The 19,235-nt window shown below is 38.5% G+C and overlaps 2 protein-coding genes across 2 annotated transcripts in view; one reads left to right on the top strand and one right to left on the bottom strand.

Moving 5' to 3' along the window:
* LOC137047715 (collagen alpha-3(IX) chain-like) overlaps positions 1-19,235 on the bottom strand; it is a 94,561-nt gene that overhangs the window by 49,731 nt on the left and 25,595 nt on the right. The window contains exons 8-9 of the mRNA XM_067425548.1: positions 12,474-12,635; positions 5,524-5,679 (exon numbers count right to left, since the gene is read on the bottom strand). Coding sequence (XP_067281649.1) covers positions 5,524-5,549 — 26 coding nt within the window. The 5' untranslated portion in view covers positions 5,550-5,679; positions 12,474-12,635. The remainder of the gene's footprint in view (positions 1-5,523; positions 5,680-12,473; positions 12,636-19,235) is intronic.
* The window catches only part of fam135b (family with sequence similarity 135 member B), a 75,992-nt gene continuing 73,157 nt past the window's right edge, over positions 16,401-19,235 (top strand). The window contains exon 1 of the mRNA XM_067425546.1: positions 16,401-16,637. The gene's annotated coding sequence lies outside the window, so the exon portion shown is untranslated. The remainder of the gene's footprint in view (positions 16,638-19,235) is intronic.

Genomic DNA, 19,235 nt, shown 5'->3' with positions numbered 1-19,235 from the left:
ATACAAAATATGTTTTGATGTACACAACACAACTGCTGAAAAGTTTTTTGCATACTTTTATTTGAGCAAATCAGCATATTAGAATGATTTCTAAAGGATCACATTACACTGAAGAGTGGAGAAATGATGCTGAACATTCAGCTCTTATCACAGGAATAAATTATGTATTATATATTCAAATAGAAAAGTTATTTAAATCACAATATTACTATTTTGACAATAAGGTTGACAAACCCAGCAGCTCCATGAAGAGAACCATGCTGAGATACAGACAGAGATACTGAGCTTTTGATGATGATGATGATGATGATGATGATGATGATGTATGGTGTGTGTGTGTGTGTGTGTGTGTGTGTGTGTGTTTTAAATTGCCTAGAGAGGCATAGGAAGGTGACATTCTGCCTCAGTAATGAAGACAAATGAGTCATGAGTCTCACACAATGAGCACCACCTGTTCACAGCATTGCACACACCTAACCCTGTCATCCATCTATCCATAATCCATCCATCCATAATCCATCCATCCATAATCCTTCCTTCCTTCCTTCCTTCCTTCCTTCCTTCCTTCCTTCCTTCCTTCCTTCCTTCCTTCCTTCCTTCCTTCCTTCCTTCCTTCCTTCCTTCGAGCTTAAGACTCTTTTTGTTTCAGAAACAAGTACAGAACACATGCAGTATGTCATTCAGTCCCCTGTTGTAAGTGATGTTTTCATGAATATTACGCATAAATTTCCCTGCTACCTGACAGATTCCAGATATCTGAAACAGATGCTCTGAGCGTTCACAGCAGTCTCTGCGACTCAATCGACCTGTGCATGTTTTGGTCGATCGCAAAACTTGGCAAGCCCTCTGCACGTCAGTCATCATGTGTTGAAGTACACTGACACTAATTCGATCAAAAATATCTGCCTCAAAAAAGGATTCAGACATCAGAACTTCTCTGATATGAATAACAAATGAGTCAATAAAATGTTTTCAAATGTCAAAGGTTTTTAATGGCAAAACGTCTCACCAAGTGCTGATTCTATTAGATTCTATATACACTCTTTCTTACACATTTTCTTATTGATAAATGCTATTTACACCAAGTCAAGTGAAAATAACATTTTCTTGGTGATAGATGATATTTACTAAGTGCAAATAGTTATGTATTCTATTTACACCATGTAAAAGTAGCAGTTCTTTGCAATATGTAAATAATAATTATATGCAATTTATACTTTATTTTGACAGATACATACTATTTGCAACTCAGTATTGTTGTACATTAACAGGATGCAATAAGTGTAAATGTGTAAATTATTATATTTATTTAAATTATTAAATGGATGTCATCTTAATGGGACAATAAAAGTCCTCCCTAGACCTATCTCTACCCAATAAATGCTTTTATTATTTATTTATTATTAAACTTTTAGTTAGGCACCTTATTTCCATTTTTAGATCATTTTCTTAATTTTTATTGAAAGTAAATGCCTTTCCGAAGGGAAAGGGGAGAAGAGCGAGCTTAGCAAAAGGTGGATTTGAACCCGGGTCGACCGCGTCAAAACCAAGATCCTTAAGCCTTAGCTTTACTGACTACACCACTGAAGATGTTAAATTATATGAATGTCTTTTTATGTCCCAACCAGACATTGTTAGGCAGAGATAATGACAATAGCACTTGCCAACAAGGCACGCTATTTGCACTTGGTGTGAATAGACACTCCGTCTTTATTATCAATGTTACAATTGTTCTGCTTAATATTTTTGTGAAACACATTAAAAAATGTCAGGATGTACACACTTTCATATGCCTCTTGGTCAACCCTGTTAGCACTCTCAAAAAGTTCCCCTCTCTCTCTCGGCTTAATCTCACTCCCTTGACAAATGGTTTTGCTTTGCAAGCAATAGTTCTATTGTACAAAAATAACAGCTTGTGTTTTTCAATTGCAGCTGTAGTGTTGAGGCAGAAGCGTGTGTGAATATGGCAATAGTGAAACAGAATAATCAGAGTCAATTATACAACTTCAGAGTTTTCAGGTGGACAAGTGGAAATAAAAGATAGAGACTGTGCAAATGAAGATAATAAATAAAAGAGTCTCTCTCTCTCTCTCTCTCTCTCTCTCTCTCTCTCTCTCTCTCTCTCTCTCTCTCTCTCTTCTCTCTCTCTCTCTCTCTCTCTCCTCTCTCTCTCTTCTCTCTCTCTCTCTCTCTCTCTCTCTCTCCTCTCTCTCTCTCTCTCTCTCTCTCTCTCTCTCTCTCTCTCTCTCTCTCTCTCTCTCTCTCTCTCTCTCTCGCTCTCTGTGTACTTGTTTTCCCCACAATGTAATATAAACCTGAGATCAACTACATTGTGGGGACCAGCCAGTGGTCCAAAGAATGTAAATGGATTCATAAACATACCAAATTATGTTTGTTTTTTGTTTTTTTGGAAAATGTAAAAATGCAGACTGTTTCCTGTGATGCGTAGGTTTAGGGGCAGTGTAGGGGATAGAATGGACAGTTTGTAAGGCATTAAAACCATTCCATCTATGGAGAGTCTCCACAAAGATAGGGAACCAGGTGTGTGTGTGGGTATGTTTTTGTGACATATGAGGACACAAAAATGTATAATGACATGGGTATGACACAGGTATTACAAGGAGAGGGTGAAATATGAGGACATTGGCCATGTCCCCGCTTTTAAAAAGGCTTATAAATCATACAGGATGAGTTTTTTTTTTAGAAAGTAAAAATGCAGCATGTTTCCTGTGATGGGTAGGTTTAGGGGCAGTGTAAGGGGATAGAAAATACGGTTTGTACAGTACAAAACCATTACGCCTATGGAATGTCCCCATATGTCACAAAAACAAACGTGTGTGTGTGTGTGTGTGTGTGTGTGTGTGTGTGTGTGTGTGTGTGTGTGCGTGTGTGCGTGTGTGCGTGTGCGTGTGCGTGTGCGTGTGCGCGTGCGCGTGTGTGTGTGTGTGTGTGTGTGTGTGTGTGTGTGTGTGTGTGTGTGTGTGTCACACACATATGGCAATGGTCCTCAGACTGTCATGGCTTTTGTGTGTAAGCCAGATTTCCTGGCAGCTTTCCCGAGGACTCACAGTGTCTTAATTAAAGTATTCCCAACCTTTCCAACTGCCACCAATTGGGAAAAAAAACTTTATAGGATAGTCACAGCTCTCAGATTTGATTGTAATTTAAATTAAAAAACATTTTGGAAAAAAGAAAAGGAAAATAGGATCATTAAAAGTATATTTGCATTATGACATGATAGCACATTTCCACCAATCATCATTGCAATTAAAACTGTGATATCATGTTTCAGTAATAAAGCTTGTGCTTAAAGCAAAATCAAGCAACAAACAACAACAACAAAAAAACATTCTCAACCAAATGAAAAATATAATCCCTAATTATACTCTTATGATTTGGGGTAATATAAACTAGATTGTCTTTGTGAGAATTACCTAACTACACAAAGCTCTCAGTGAAGGCAACTTAGTGAAGGAAAAATATTTCAAGACATCAAAACACTTTACTCAGCAAGAAAGTAAATCATTAAATACATAAGGAAATTTATATTATGTTATTTAAAATGTGTATGTTATTTAGTATTTAGTACTAGCATTATCCATTGCATACTACATACTATCAAGACGGTAAAGGCATTGTCATCTGAGACCATGATAGAGCAGTATTTTCATGCCTCATACAGTAGTGGGTGAAGCTCAGATTAGAAGGTGGGGTTATCTTATTCTTGAATTCATTCTGCTGAACACTTGTAATCCATGCAGGGAGAATTATACATTCCCACTCACAGCGTCATCGGGACGCGCTTCATTCCCTTTTCTGAACACAAATGTATGAGGGAACCTTCCGGAAATCACAAGCTACTGATTAATCATACTGCAGGAGATTTGTGACCAGCAACAGAGTAAAAATACCAAAACTGAGGGGGAACTGTCCGCTTTATATAACAACTGACTCACTGAACATCAGCCATAAAGCACAGATATGGCACCGTGGTTGTGAATGTTTTTTGTTTTGTATAGTTTGTGTGTGGAAAGGTTCCATTTTAGTACCATGCAGTAATATGCACAGTAAATACCCTTACAAAACTGTGGCAGTAAAATAATCTGATGATACTATAGTATTTGTCCAAAAAACATGGTAGTACACTGTAAAAAAAAACTTTTGAACTTTTGCAGTACAAACGACTTGGATGTTTAAGTTATTTCCACTTAAATTATGTTAAACTGACTTTAAAAAATGAGTTACATCTTTTATAACTAATAAAAGCAAGTTTAACATGTCTTAACTTATTTTGATGAGTTAAAACAAAGTAAAAACATATGTTGTCATAACTTATTGAACATATAATTTTTTACTTTTTTGGAAGATCATTTTATTGGTATCCCATATACCAAAGTTCTGTGTAAGGTTCTCAAAACCTTTTGACCAAAGAATTGACATTAATTATTAAATTAAAAAAATAATCTAAAACATTTTGTTAACACTTTACAATAAGATTTCATTAGTTAGCATTAGTTAATGTAACTAACTATGAGCAATACATTTGTTACTGTATTTGTTCATCTTTTTAAGGTTAGTTACTAAAAATACAACTGTTCGTGGTTTGTTCATGTTAGTTCACATTGCATTAACTAATATTAAGATTTGAATAAAGTATTAGTAAAGGCTGAAATGAACATTAACAAAGATGAATAAATGCTTTATAAGTGCAGGTCATTATTAGTTAGTTTACTAATGTAGTTAACCAATGAACCTTATTGTAAAGTGCTACCACCATTTTAAAAACAATTTCTTATATTTTAGAATGTAGAATAACTTAACAATATATTTATTACCAAAATGAACAAGTCTCTTCCAAGCCTATTTATTACTCTTCCAGGCCTGGAAATCACAGTTTTAAAATCCCCTAATATTTACAGGTTTTACATAACCTCTGACTATGATATAATTACATTCAATATACTCCTTAAAATATCAATCATTTAATTGAGTAGCTAACATGTGGTCTAATGTGTCCGACATTCTCATCTCATAATATGAGGAATATCATCAGATTTGTGTTGCGACGTGTCAGTCTCTTTCAAGACAACTGCCGTTTTCCTAAGCAAACCAACTGCTGTCTTTCATCCAGATGTTGAGGGAAGTTCCTCCTCAACTTTCATCTAAACTATAATTACAAAAGCACTTAGAAGAAAAGAAAATCACAGATTCATACAGGTATTTTATCATGTACTAACAGAGAAGAGCCTGCCTTAAAAGCTCTAAGATAAAAACACAGATTGAGCAACACAGATGCAGTTAAGGCTCAATTTATATCCTAAATAAGCGTGTTACACAGCGCACTAAAAAAAGGTGAAGTTAGCTTTTTGAAGGGAATTTACTACAAAAATTGCTTGTGTATATAGGTATTTATTTTATAGTAACACTTAACAAAGGGTCAAAGCAACTCATCAGAGGGAAATATTCCCAAAAAGAGTCTCAAGAAGAAGTTAAGATCTTTTCCACCAGTGTTTGAGATCTTACCTGCTCAAGCTGAGGTGAGGAGCCATGTTTCTGTCCCTCAACGGGGATGTGAGATTCTGAATGGATGTAGAAGTTTTGTCCTTTGGCCCAGAGATGTGTCGTCCCCCTCCAGTCCGTATTCAGCTGTGCCCACAGGCCTCTCTGACTGAAGACAACCTGTGCAAGAGACGCCAAACTTTTGGGACACATTAAGGGTTTTTTGCAAGGGCGACCTGGCTTGGATCCTTGCGTCTGATTGGCTGGGTGAGCTTCGAGGGGTGGTGGCGAGGTTTTTTTTTATGACTGATGTTAAAGGGAGATGTTGCGCCTCGGGCGTTACGAGCACCTTTTTTCATTTCTGCACAGGAGCTAATAACACATGTTGAGCAGCCGTAATTCTTCTAATGGGAAGCCCTACTGCGGGGAGAGCCTGTCATAAACACAGTTAGATTGTGTGTTCCTGACGCTGGTTAAAAAAATACCTTCAACATCCCACCTGGTTGACAACCATTATTCACATATCATACCTCAAGCTGCATGAATAAATCCAGGATGATTGCACAAAAGTTGCACATGCAGATAGAGACGTTCCAGCTAAATCTAAGAAGGTAGTGTACTTTCAAAATGCTACAACCAAGGTTTCTACAGGTAGACTGGCACTGAATTTACAGCACTGTAGTGTTCCTTCACTTTGTTTTGTCACATTTTCTGCGTCGATTGTTGGAGAAAATCTGCAGAAAGGATTTAAAATTATAAAATGGTTAAGACATTTTTTAAATGAAAGCTACTGAAGCTAAAAGCACAAGCAAATGCACATACTTAGATTGTCAACAGTGATTGTCCATCATTAAAACTCACTACAATGATGCTATGGTGTTGTTATGCAGAGGCTAAGGTGTTCTGGATGTTTGTTAGAGATGCTTTGTTGAGCGTTTTTAGGGAGTTCTAAAGGTTTAATATTTCAAACAAGTGACTGTGTCCTAAGGCTAAAGAATGCTGCTTCTGCAGGCAGGATATGGAGGTCGGAAGGCAACAGAAAATGTCCGAACCCAGCGACATCCATGTGTGCCACATCCGGTCTCCTAAGATACCTTCATCTGATCGATTTTTGAAGGGAACATAGATGATATCATCACAATCCTCCTGTTTTCCATTCCATGGTAGTTGAGCTAAAAATGTATATGGCGTCTGAAAGTTGCGGTTTGTGGTGAGTGTAAATGTACTTTATTGACTTTTTTCACCTTTGATGTAATTTCTAGCAAGAAATTTCAATTGTAGTATGTAAATATTAGCTTAGTTATCATCAAAGCTTGCTATTTTGTTGTAGATTAGATCCTTATGCTGCCTCAGAAGTTTGTCCGAGATTAGTTTTAAGAGGTACCTTCTACATTAACACTGCCTGTGAAAAGGGTAGTGAGGCAACAAGTCAGCTGCCAATGCTTTCGATGCAGGCAAGACCTGCTGATATGATATTATAGGCTTTAGATCTAAAGGGGTGGTCACACTACACTTTTCCATTGACTTCCACTTGTACGCATGCAAATGCTGGAGACCGGAAACCTGAGTTGCGGCGAGTTCGAAAGTTAAGCTTGAACTTTCGAACTCGCAGCAACTCAGGTTTCCGCTCAACTTTGATCAGTAAATTCGTACCATGTAAAGACTTTGATAGGCTACGTCACATTAGCCTGGTCCTACCAGACTCTCATACATTTCATTTGTACAGAGAGTCTGGCCACTCTCCATTGACAAGCCTTTAATTCCGCGGAGGCGGGTACTCTGTTGAAGTTTAAAACTATTTGATCTGCCCAGAGCCACTCTGGATCATAACCAATCGCTAACGTTTGGTCGTGACGTATGTCATGCTGCGTTCACCTTCACCACTTAAAAAGTGAAAGCGAGCTTCAAACAACAACATCATGGCCACCAACAAAACTCAGCAGATTAGAGAAATTTTGCTTTCTGGATATTCAGCAGCGTTGCCACAATAGATCGAATGGCTTCACTCGCATCTTTCTCCGCTGCCATTACTGATCAACGTCATCGTTCTCAGCCACTCCCTCTGTTCGCTGATTGGACCGGTTAAAATTTGGCCGGAGAAAACCAGACCACAAACCCAGATGACGTACACTCTTAAAAATAAAGGTTCTTAAATGGTTCTTTGGCAGGGTGTATGGTTCCATGAAGAACCTTTAATATCCAGATAACCTGTCCATTGTACAAAAGGTTCTTTAGACTATAAAATGGTTAGAAGAAAAAAAAGGTTATTTAAAGAACATTTCACAAAAAGGTTCTTTGGGGAACAAAAATAGTTATTTTATGGTACTACTAAGAAAAAACATTTTTGGTTCTTCCTGGCACCTTTATTTTTCAGGGTTTACTGAAGGAAAAATGAAAATTGGGCAGAAGTATATAATCGGTTTGAATGACCAGGCTAAAACAGGGGGGCTTCATGACACTTTAAACATATCGCGGGGAGAATTATTGTTGCTGTGACTGATATTCTTTATTAGTTCTTCACATGAAAGACCCACGACTGGCAGTGGACAAGCAGCTTCATTTCTCTCCAATACAGTACAAAATTAAATTGAATATGGAGGATGTTATCCGTGACAAGATGTTTGACAGGGAAGATTAGGAGATGACATGATGCACGTAGCCAATCGGTCCATCAAAGGCATAATTACGAAGTAGAATGTCTCAAAGCTTGCCTACTCTCCTGCTACACACTCAAAAGTATGTACCCCAAAAGTATGTATATGATTATATAAATGAATGTACGAGATACCTTTGGGAATGCTCTCAAAAGAAAAAAGGAGATTGTAAAGTCGCTGTGAGGCCGATCTGTGTCTGCTTGCATAAGCACCCTCACTATAAAGGTCTTGGCTTGCAGCTTTGCCCTCATCAGAGGAGGATTCTGGGAAAGGAAATACTAATGACATCAAAAAGGATCTATGAAAGCGACTTGCTCACAGGCATGTCAGCCACAATGACTTCTGTTACATCAAATGTAAATGTAATTTATACCTTACAAGAGGACGTAGGGTATCGCCATAGGGCTCAGACAGAATCCGCATTTCATCTTGCAGGATCTATAATTCAACACCTTCATTCGCTCTTCACGAGATTAAAGCAGGTTTGTATGTTATACAAAGAAAGTGAAAAACACTTGGAAAAGTTATAAAACAAGCTTAAAAAACGAAGAAATGCTGAAGCATGCATCATGGCCTCATAAAACACATGTTCAGGCTGTCATGAAACATCTGGATGGCTGGTCATTAATTAAAAATTTTAGACACCAGGGGGAAAAAAAACTTGTGTAAATGTGTGAAGACTACAAAATGACTGTGTCAGACATTCTCTGGCTTCTCCTGTACTGATAGTGGGCCATGATAAAAGCAAGGCCGCTAATACAGCATCATACTTGGGTGACCGAAAGCATGTGTGGTCAGTTAGTACAGAATGACATAGCCTGAGGACAGGTGTGAAATAGAAAACTAACATTCTACTTACTGCTTACTGCAGGTAAAACAGAACAAAAACAGAAACAAAAAAACTTTGAAAAACATTATGGTAAAACTGTTAGAAAATGCTGTAAAATGCAGGTAAACAAGTTCTAGTAATTTATCAGAATGATGAATTGTAACATTAACAGCAATTTACCAGTATGATCCTAAAAATCTAGACGCACCCTAGCGGCAGTAAATCTAAATCTAATCTATCTAGCAACTCTCAATACACTTCTGAGTCTTAAAAACAAAACTCTGGTCAGGCCAATCACATCGTGTCTGTATAGAGTCGGTGGGATGCAAGAATCCTTGATTGCTTCTAGTAAACACAGAAACTGGTGAACGGCGGTCTTTCGAATCCGCTTTGACCGCGACTCTGGAAGACTTGGAGTTAAGCTTTTCTCTGAGAAAAGAACAAAGAATGGCACTGAAGTCATTCTTAAAAAGGGAAGATGTGTTCGGAGTTATGCCGACCGGATACGGCGAAAGTTTAATCTGTCAGCTAGCTCCGCTTCACGTTGCTCTGGTTGTTTGAATCTCTATCCTATCGCGTGCAGAGGGAGTTTGAAAGACAACCGTTTATCCGCCCCTCGGATTGAGCTGTCTATGGTGAGTTTCCAGACCAAACATCTTGATGTGGGTCTGGCTTGTCAGGCTACCAGTATGATGCTATGTGAACAGAGAATGAAGATTACCAATATGAACACGTACAAGGTCAGAACACACTGATGAAGGAATTCTGTTCTAGGCCAATCACAAAGTTTATATGCATGACTCTGCGCTGTTTACAGAAAGCTCTGCTGCTTTTTAAACGTTTTTTTCTATGCAAGCATATGTTAGATGGATATCTCTGACAGTTGTGCCGTATCTCAGCATTTTCACCTTCTCGAGTTCGAGACCTTCGCTGTGTCTGAAATCAGAACATTCCCTACTTTATATGTGAAAAACAGAACACCAGGAAGAGAGTTGTATGTCCAAATTCATAGTAATCAACAAAACAGTAGGCAAAAAGTCCCCGGATGACCTACTACTTCTGGTAAAATTCTGAAGAGCACATTGGATGGACACTTTCCTATCCCATTAGCCCTTGGGAGAGGATTCAGGAATGGCAATGAAGCAACACAACTGATAATGGTAGGTCACATAAAATGTAGTACGTCCGGATTTCATTCATACTCGTACTCCATAGAACAGACTTTTTTAACTGTTGCAAAGTAAGTTCAAATTCATATGTAGTACCGATTCACAGTGCGCGTTTGGACATCTGCCTTTTTCATTAATCAGCACTTTGGGTTTGCAGTTGGATACTATAATGGGCATCTCATATTTTTAACAGCAAAAACACGTTCTGTGTGATCATTCCCTTACGCCTGTCACTTAGAAGTAAAAAAAAATAGATAGTGAAATCGTAGTGGATAGTAGCGATAGTGGAATCGTTTCTCCTCATGCGGGCGAACAAAGATTGACATGACCAAATTTCACTGTATTTTTGTGAATGGTCTCGGTAAAAAGCCAGAACACTCAAATACACTGTACACTAAATTAGTGTATCTACCATAGTTGGCAACCTCCCACGGTCTCTCTTAAAGCTAACACGCAAGTGACGTAAACTGAAATTCACCGAATAACGGCTAGAGACACACATCAACCAGAGCAGGAGCTCGCCCATCATTCAGATAACGCAAGTCGAGAAGGATTGTTTTTTTTTAAATGTCCCCAAAGATGTGTGTTTTTGGTTGCGAGGGAAATATATATAATATATAATAGCCCAGCCCTGGCCCGAGACGCTGAGGCCCTAGCCTGTCCTGTGTCCGACAGCTTATCAAAATTCTCGGCCCGAGTCCTTGTTTTTTTTTACATTGTTGCAGCCATTAAAATAAGTCAGTTTTGTTTTTAATGTCAAAGTAGGTATATTTTGTTTCGTTTCTTAATTAAGTTAATTTAGAAAAATGTTTAGAGCATTTTTTTGTTTGTTAAATTAAAGTTTTAATTTTTTTTAAGTGATGACCAAGCGACCATGCGGCCGCCAGTGATTTAACCGCATGTTGGATCAATTTAGCCTCTCAAATCAACTCTTGTCTCGTCTTGCCTATAATAAAATTCATAGATAAAACACTTCAAGCATCACAATATTAGTTAATTTAGCCTACTACCACCACAGTAAAAAGCATTTTTGAGCTGTATATGCTCATTTAACGGAGTTCACCACAACGAAAGCAAACGATTCGAGATGCATTTTATTCAGCAGCTCATTTCAAATTTAAAGACCGCAATATGAGACAGAGCGACCTAAGCACTGGTAAGATAATTTAGTCTCATTCATTTTTATTGAAGATTTAAGTTTCATTTACTGCAAATTGCGTTGGTTTACTTTATTTATTTACGGCAATGCGTGTGTTGCAGTAGCACCATCATATCTATCTGACTACAACATATAGCCCATAACACACTCTCACATGTTTATTTTTTAACCGTTTGCTAGGAGTAAAATTTATACATGTGGTTTAAACAACCAGACACATTTAGGCTACATTTGTCTGGTTTCGCCTGAAATGCTTTCATACCACCTTCTGAATTGGTTTGTTTAATTCAATTTAAATTAAATAGGCTAACCTACATCTCGAAAGAATCTTGGAAGGCATTTGGGCCTACTACTGGTCATTTCACAATCAGACCGATACCTGGTCAGAGAAAACAAATGAAGGAACCAGTTGTAAAAAGGCCATTACTCTAGCAGCTGCGCTGAAGAAATGCGCGCTGCTGCTGGCTTGGACTCTGAACACTGTGCGAACCATCTTGACAGTCACGTAAGCTATTATATAGTCTTGTGTTGTTTCCATCAGCACGGAATATCTCATTGTTCCTTTTAATAAATAAAATATAAAACGAAGTAGAAGCCTAAAAAAGGCCAGAAACTCGGCCTGCGTTTTAGGTATGACGTGAAAATTGGCCCAAAGCCCAGCACTAAGGGCGTAAAAAAGTCAGCCCCCATCGGACTCGGGCATAAATGCAGGGGACTTTAATTAACATTTAAGCCTTAAAGTCCTGCATAATTAAGGGTGTGGCCACTTGAGTGACAGGGAGATTACCACTATGGTCGAGCTAGGCGGGAGTGATATCAGCAGCTAAGCACCTCAGCTCCATCCATGTCTCACCTCTTTGCCCAATAATCCGGGAGTGACGCGCTGGCAAGATGGTGAAGGCTGAGGACTGCTCTTCATAAACCTACAGGTGACATCATGAACACTACGCCCACATATATAGACAGACACGCCAGGCTCCCATGTCACAGACGCAAAGCACATGCTCTCACCCTAGTACTGAGCACCCACACCTGCAACCCATCATCACCCCAAACACCAGTAGCACAAAAGGCACACACAGGCAGTCATTTACCGTCTGGTCTCGTTTGTAAAAGGTACTTACCCTTCTGCTTACTTTAAGGACTCATTCGATGTTACTTACCCATCTCCAGCGGCAGCGTATACTTCCTAGTCTTCAGCGTCTTCCAGTGTCCAGCATGTGTTTTCCGTGTCTCCATTGCCAACCGCCTGATCTCCACAACCACCCGGAGTATCAATCCTGAAAACCATCTAGGTAACTCTGCATATCAGCCAAGTTACTCACCTGCACGACAAAATAAACCTGTTCACTTTCCATCTAGTCTCCGTAGCTTCTGTACCATAACTATATTTTATAAATATATATAATGTTTTACAGTCTATGGTATTTACTGGGATTACTATCTCAGCGTTTAGGATTAGGGTGTTTTCAGTTTTACAAGATGTCTGCATATTGTGCAAAAAATGTCTTAAAAACAAAGCATGTAATGTATATAGCTATATATATATATATAGGTTTACCATAATATATAGGTAAACCATAATAGGTTGATTTCCTATTCATCACACTGATAGGTCAAGTAGCTGCATTGCATTATGGGATACAGTAGTGTGCTCTGGTTGTACACTTCACATTTCCGCAAATGCCCATCCGGACGTGCATACAGAAAATGTGAATTTGAGTTACAGCCAGTGTTGCCACAGTTACTTTGAAAAAGTAATCTGATTACTGATTACTCCTTTAAAAAGTAACTTAGTTACTTTACAGATTACTTGATTTTAAAAGTAACTAAGTTAGATTACAAGTTACTTTATTAGTTACATTCAGCAGTTGCCGACAACACCGCTGCCGCCTCAAAATAGAAATGACAACCGTTTTTGGCAACACACTTTATTGTATTTATGCCCGAGACTGACGGTCCCGACTTTTTTACGCCCCCTTTTTTAGGCTTCTCCTTCGTTTTATATTTATTTTAATAATTAAAATGAACAGTGAGATGTGCTGGTGGAAACAACATGAGACCATGATAGCTTGCGCCACTGTCAAGATATGGCTCGCGCAGGGTTAAAGAGTCCGTATCTTCAGCACAGCTGCTAGAGTTATGGCCTTTTTACAACTGGTTCCTTCATTCGTTTTCTCTGACCAGGTATCTATCTGATTGCGAAATGACCAGGAGTGGGCCTAAATGCCTTCCGAGAGTCTTTCCAGACGTATTTAATTCCGATCACTCAAACAAACCAATTCAGAAGGTGCATGAAAGCATTTCAAACTAAACCGGACAAATGTAAATATATCTGGTTGTTTAAACCACATGTGTAAATTTTACTCCTGGCAAATAATTAAAAAATAAATGTGTGAGAGCGTGTTATGTTGTAGTCAGATAGATATGACGGTGCAACTGCAACACCGCTGCAGATGAGTAAAGCAAGCCAACGCATATGGCCGTAAATGAAACTTTAAAATAAGTCACACAAAACACAATCATCTTTAATATAAAATAATGAGACTAATGATCTTACCAGTGCTTAGGTCGCTCTCTCTCTCATATTGCGATCATTGAATTTAAAATGAGCTGCTGAATAAAATGCTGGAATCTTTTGCTTTGATGTGAACTCCGTTAAATGAGCATATACCGCGGGAATTGAAGATCGGATTTATATTAATTTTGCTGAAGTGTAAGGTAGGCTATAAGACAACCTGCCTGTACTTTTTTTTTTGTTTGTTTAGATTGTGTAGCCCGTTTCGGGTTTTTTGAGCACCGTTGCGAGCATGTTGTGAGCAGTAGGCTAATCTATCAGCTGCCTCAGCTCGTCAGAAATGCCTTTGTGGTGGTATAATAACTAGCCTACTTTGTTTTTAATGTCAAAGTAGTTATATTTCGTTTCGTTTATTTTTTAAGTTCATTTAGAAAAATGTTTGGAGCAATTTTTGTTTGTTAAATTAAAGTTTTAATTTTTTTATGTGACGACCCAGTGAGTTAACCGCATGTTTAATAGCCTAGTCTCTCAAACCAACTCTTGAATTGTCTTGCCTATATAAACTTTAATTTAACAAACAAAATTAGGATAATAAAAAACGAAACGAAAAATAACTACTTTGACATTAAAAACAAAACTGAACTATTTTAATGGCTGCAACAATGTAAAAAATAAAATAAATAAATAAAAAACACGGCTCCAGCCCTCGGGCTGAGAACTTTGATAAGCTGTCGGTTTTTACAAAGGAAAATGACTAAAATAGTAACTCACAGTGACTTGGATAAGTAACTTTAATCTGATTACTGGTTTGGAAATAGTAACGCGTTAGATTACTCGTTACTGGAAAAAAGTAGTCAGATTAGAGTAACGCGTTACTATGTAACGCGTTACTGGCATCACTGGTTACAGCAAACATACTGTATGCTGCAGAAACAGTAAGAGTTGCATGTTGCCTGCAACTGTAAGATTCTAAGGTTTGCAAAACTCATGGTATTTGCTTATGCAATGACACCACCCTCTAGTATTTTGGGTTTCCTGTGTGCAGATAAAATCAGGAAGTTACCGGTCCAAGACCAGATGGTGAAGTTCAGATAAGCCCATAGCACTGTCTGCACACCTGCAGAGTCTGCCAGTACTCAGAAACGCAGTGTTATTGTGCAACTACCCATGTGAGCTTTTAAAAACACTCTCAGAAGGATGCATAGATGTATATACTGACTGCACCGATACAGCATCAATATTTGATCAGTACACACAGCGGGTAAAGTGACCTCTACGTTCACTGGCCGAAACAGACCTGCATGCTTTTAGTGTACAGCACACACGGTGTGTTTTAACAACCATCTGTGTGAATACAATGAATGCTGGGTATATGTGTTATTATCACGAATAGCAGAGGCTTAACACCCAACAGTCATTGACATATAATTAAAATAAGCCTATATCTTCTTACAGTAATACCACTGCTTAAAAAAAAGATGACCTGACCGACAAATTACATCAAAATCCTCAGGTGTGATTAACTCCACCTTATTTAAAGATAGTTCACCCAAAAATAAAAAATCTGTAATCATATAGATCATAATCAACCCTCAAGATGTTCCAAACCTGTATGTGGAATACAAAAGAAGATATTTTGAAGGATGTCAGTAAGCAAACAGTTGATAGGGAACAAAATATATATCATAATACAGGTTTGGAACAACTTGAGGGTGAGCAAATGATGAAAATTGTCATACTGTTCATACTTTTGAACTATCCTTTTAAGAGGAGGCACTGGCAAACATAAACCATATATATATATATATATATATATATATATATATATATATATATATATATATATATATATTATTCCTAATATTATGTAAAGTACAATATATGTACATACACACACACACACACAGTATGTCTCTAAGATAAAAACGATCCATATACAAAGGCAAAGATAATAACAACTACAATAATAATACACCCTCTGACAATTACCATAAATGCTATTTATTAAACAAATTCTAAAATGTTGAGTCTGAAATGGCAATTTAAGCAAAAAGCCATTCATAAAATCAATGCTGATATAATAGGTAGAGGTGAACACACACACACACACACACACACACACACACACACACACACACACACACACACACACACACACACACACACACACAATAGTTCGGGCTATTTTTTTTTTTTTTTTGATTTATTGATTGATTGATTGGTTTATTGATGAATAGATACTGTGTAAAGGAAATAAGTTCAATCCAACCACAATCAATTTATTTTGATTTTAATCCTTAACTTAAACTGTAAGTACATGGACACGTTTGGTGTGTTGAATGTGTGTAAACTTGAATTTTCTCACATCTACTGACACTGACGTAAGCCTGTATGCATAGTGCATCTGATAACACAGAGCACAGATCTATCCCTGAGCATTACAACGCACCCAGCTTGAGAGAGAGAGAGAGAGAGAGAGAGAGAGAGAGAGAGAGAGAGAGAGAGAGAGAGAGAGAGAGAGAGAGAGAGAGAGAGAGAGAGAGACCAAGCGAGTGGCGCAGCAGCACTTAGGCAGATTGGACATCCTCTCTGGAGGTGGGAGAACGCAAGCGCGTTACCGCAGCACACAGGAGCTGAATGATCGCCATGGCAACAACAGCATCAGCATCAGCAGAAGCAGCAGCCGTGAGCCGCTCATGTCCGTGTCAACACTGAGACCTGCCGTAGCCACACAGACTCCCTCCCCCTGAACTAATGACACAGGATCAAAGCGGGCGCACACATCAAGCCTAAGGGGTCGCGCAGGCAGGTAAGGTGACGGACGTTTACGCTCTTTCCCTTTTATTGTTCGTCTGTGTTTGGCTAATGTCGACCGACTGCTTTTGATTGCTGTTTCTTAATGACTGTCTAGTCTTGTCTGGTTTTTAAGCTGCTTTTAAATGGACTGGCAGGAAAATATTCCATTATCCAGCATAAATCCCTGTTAGGAACATATTGGATGCATATTCTGCCAATGCAACCCGCCAGCCATCTGGCTCCATCAGAAATGCACAGCAATCTATTTGTACACCACAACAACACATTTGAAGCATGTGATGGGTGATACCGGTGTCGACTTGAGCTGTACACTGTGTGCCGAACACCACGGCTGGGAATGATTTGATTTAGGTGCGTGTACATTCATTTGGTTTCCGTCGTTTGTAAGTACAGTAGTTAGCTGGATGTCACAGAGCTGATTTGTCATTTGACAGGTCAGAAACAGTTCAATCAAAACCTGAAGGAACCATGAGTCATGACATGGATTTGTATGATATATGACGCATTTTATGTCATGGTAAAGGAAAACAAGGCTTCGGGTTTCTTTCATGTATTTGGTACAAACATCTCTTCTAGCGCTCAGAGAGGTTTTGTGTAATGAGGTGTTTCTAGCAGGGCTGAACTGACAGAACAGCCTGCTGAAGACTCATGAAACTCCTGACTACAGAAGCTCACTAACAACGGCACAATTCCGCTGGAATGTAACTGGAATTCATCAAATTCAGGCGTTCACTGTGAACGGGAGACGACAAAAAACAACAGAGCAAAACATAATCTAAACGGGAATTGCTCAGGTGGTGGAGGGATGACGTCTTTCCGTGAAGGTCAATAAATCTGACATTTACAGCTCCGTCTCGGCGGGTCAGGCTGCGGATCTATTTTTCAAATTACATCTCATGTAGAGGAGACTTAAAAATTCAGCTCATGGCATTTGACTCAGTCTAGCATTTACAGGCTGTTGTAAAATCTGGAATAATCTGGGCTGTAAATGACTTGAGCACTGTGAATGTTGGACCGTATAGAGGGTGACATTCAAAGGCAAACCTGCGCGTCCCGCCGGGGCACATACGCTTTTCGACGTGTTTAATGGATGCGGCCCAGGCTTGCCGGAGGACAAGTAATACCCCAGACGCCAGCGCGCTGTACGGATGTGGTAAAACAGCCGATTTTCCAGCAGACGTCCAAACGGTCAGGTCTGTCAACATCGCTCCAGGCGCAACATGATGTTGTGGGAATGTTGGGGGAAAGAATAACAGCTAAGTTAGCACAGGAATTCAAGGGATTCCTGAATTGTGTCTGATCGTGAGGTTTACATAAATAAACCAGTTAGCATTGTTCAGACTTTGTTAATGCAAAAAAAAGCAACAGGATTGGTTTCATTTCTGCTGGGTAGTTCCACCCATTGTGAAATTGAAATATAAATAGCTGTACATTAAATATGAAGTAGGCCTATATATGGAAGCCTGTTTCCGCCTCTAAATAAAAAAATAAAAAGAGTAATTCTGACTTTTTATCTCCAAATTCTGACTTTTTTTCCCTCACAATTGCATGATATAAAGTCAGAATTCGGAGATATAAACATCCAATTGCGTGATATAGTCACAATTCTGACTTTTTTCTCACAATTGAGGGTTATAAAGTTAGAAATTTGAGATAGAAAGTCGCAATTGTGTAGCCTGGATGCCAGCCAAACCTTGCCCCGCCCACAACATTTGAGCTTGGGCAGTTCGGTCTGGACTCAATCCATAGAGGAGTAATTATGCCCGAACAGAAACTGTTCGGACCAATCAAATTGTCAGGACGGGCTTTAGACTAAAAGTCGACCGATAGTGGATTTTACCGATACCGATAGCCAGGTTGGACCACTCTTGCCGATAACCTATTAATTGACTGATAGTTTTTAAAAAGCTACTAGATTAAAAAATAAACAATAATAATAATAATAATAATAATAATAATAATAATAATAATAATAATAATAATAACAAATTACCCATATTTACATATGCAATTCTAAATTGCATATGTAAATATGAATATATTAAAATGACAAGTTCTAACAGAAAAAAATCTACAGAAAATAACTAAAACATTAAAATATTACAAATAAATGTTTCTTTAGCTATTAAAAAAAAGGCATTTGGGGGGTAAAATGTGTGTTATTTTGGCAAGGTTGCCTGCTAAAATTCACATTCCTGTCCACATAATTGAGGTTGCTTCAACCCGCGGACATGGAAAACAACCCGCGGAAAAAGAACGCGGACTTGGCAACACAGTGCAGTTGAGATGTCTGTTGACATTTGACAACTACGCATCTCTTCGTTGCTCTGATTGGTTGTCAGTCTATCCAATTGAGGTCTTTCCTGGTTCGGTTGAAACACACCCCGTAATGACAGCCCAATTGAGCAGATCAGACTCATATTCTGACTAGAATTGAGTATGATGTCGTCAGGCTAGCAATTGCGTGATATAAAGTTAGAATTGTGACTTTAAACGGGCGGAAACGGGCTTCCATACCTATGTTTAAACTATCTCTAAATATGTTGAACCATTCAACATTTTTGGTGAAGTAGTTACATTATACTTACAC

Source organism: Pseudorasbora parva, chromosome 19, assembly GCF_024679245.1.
Source record: "Pseudorasbora parva isolate DD20220531a chromosome 19, ASM2467924v1, whole genome shotgun sequence".
Lineage (NCBI taxonomy): Eukaryota > Metazoa > Chordata > Actinopteri > Cypriniformes > Gobionidae > Pseudorasbora > Pseudorasbora parva.
This window is presented reverse-complemented; position numbering and strand designations above follow the sequence as displayed.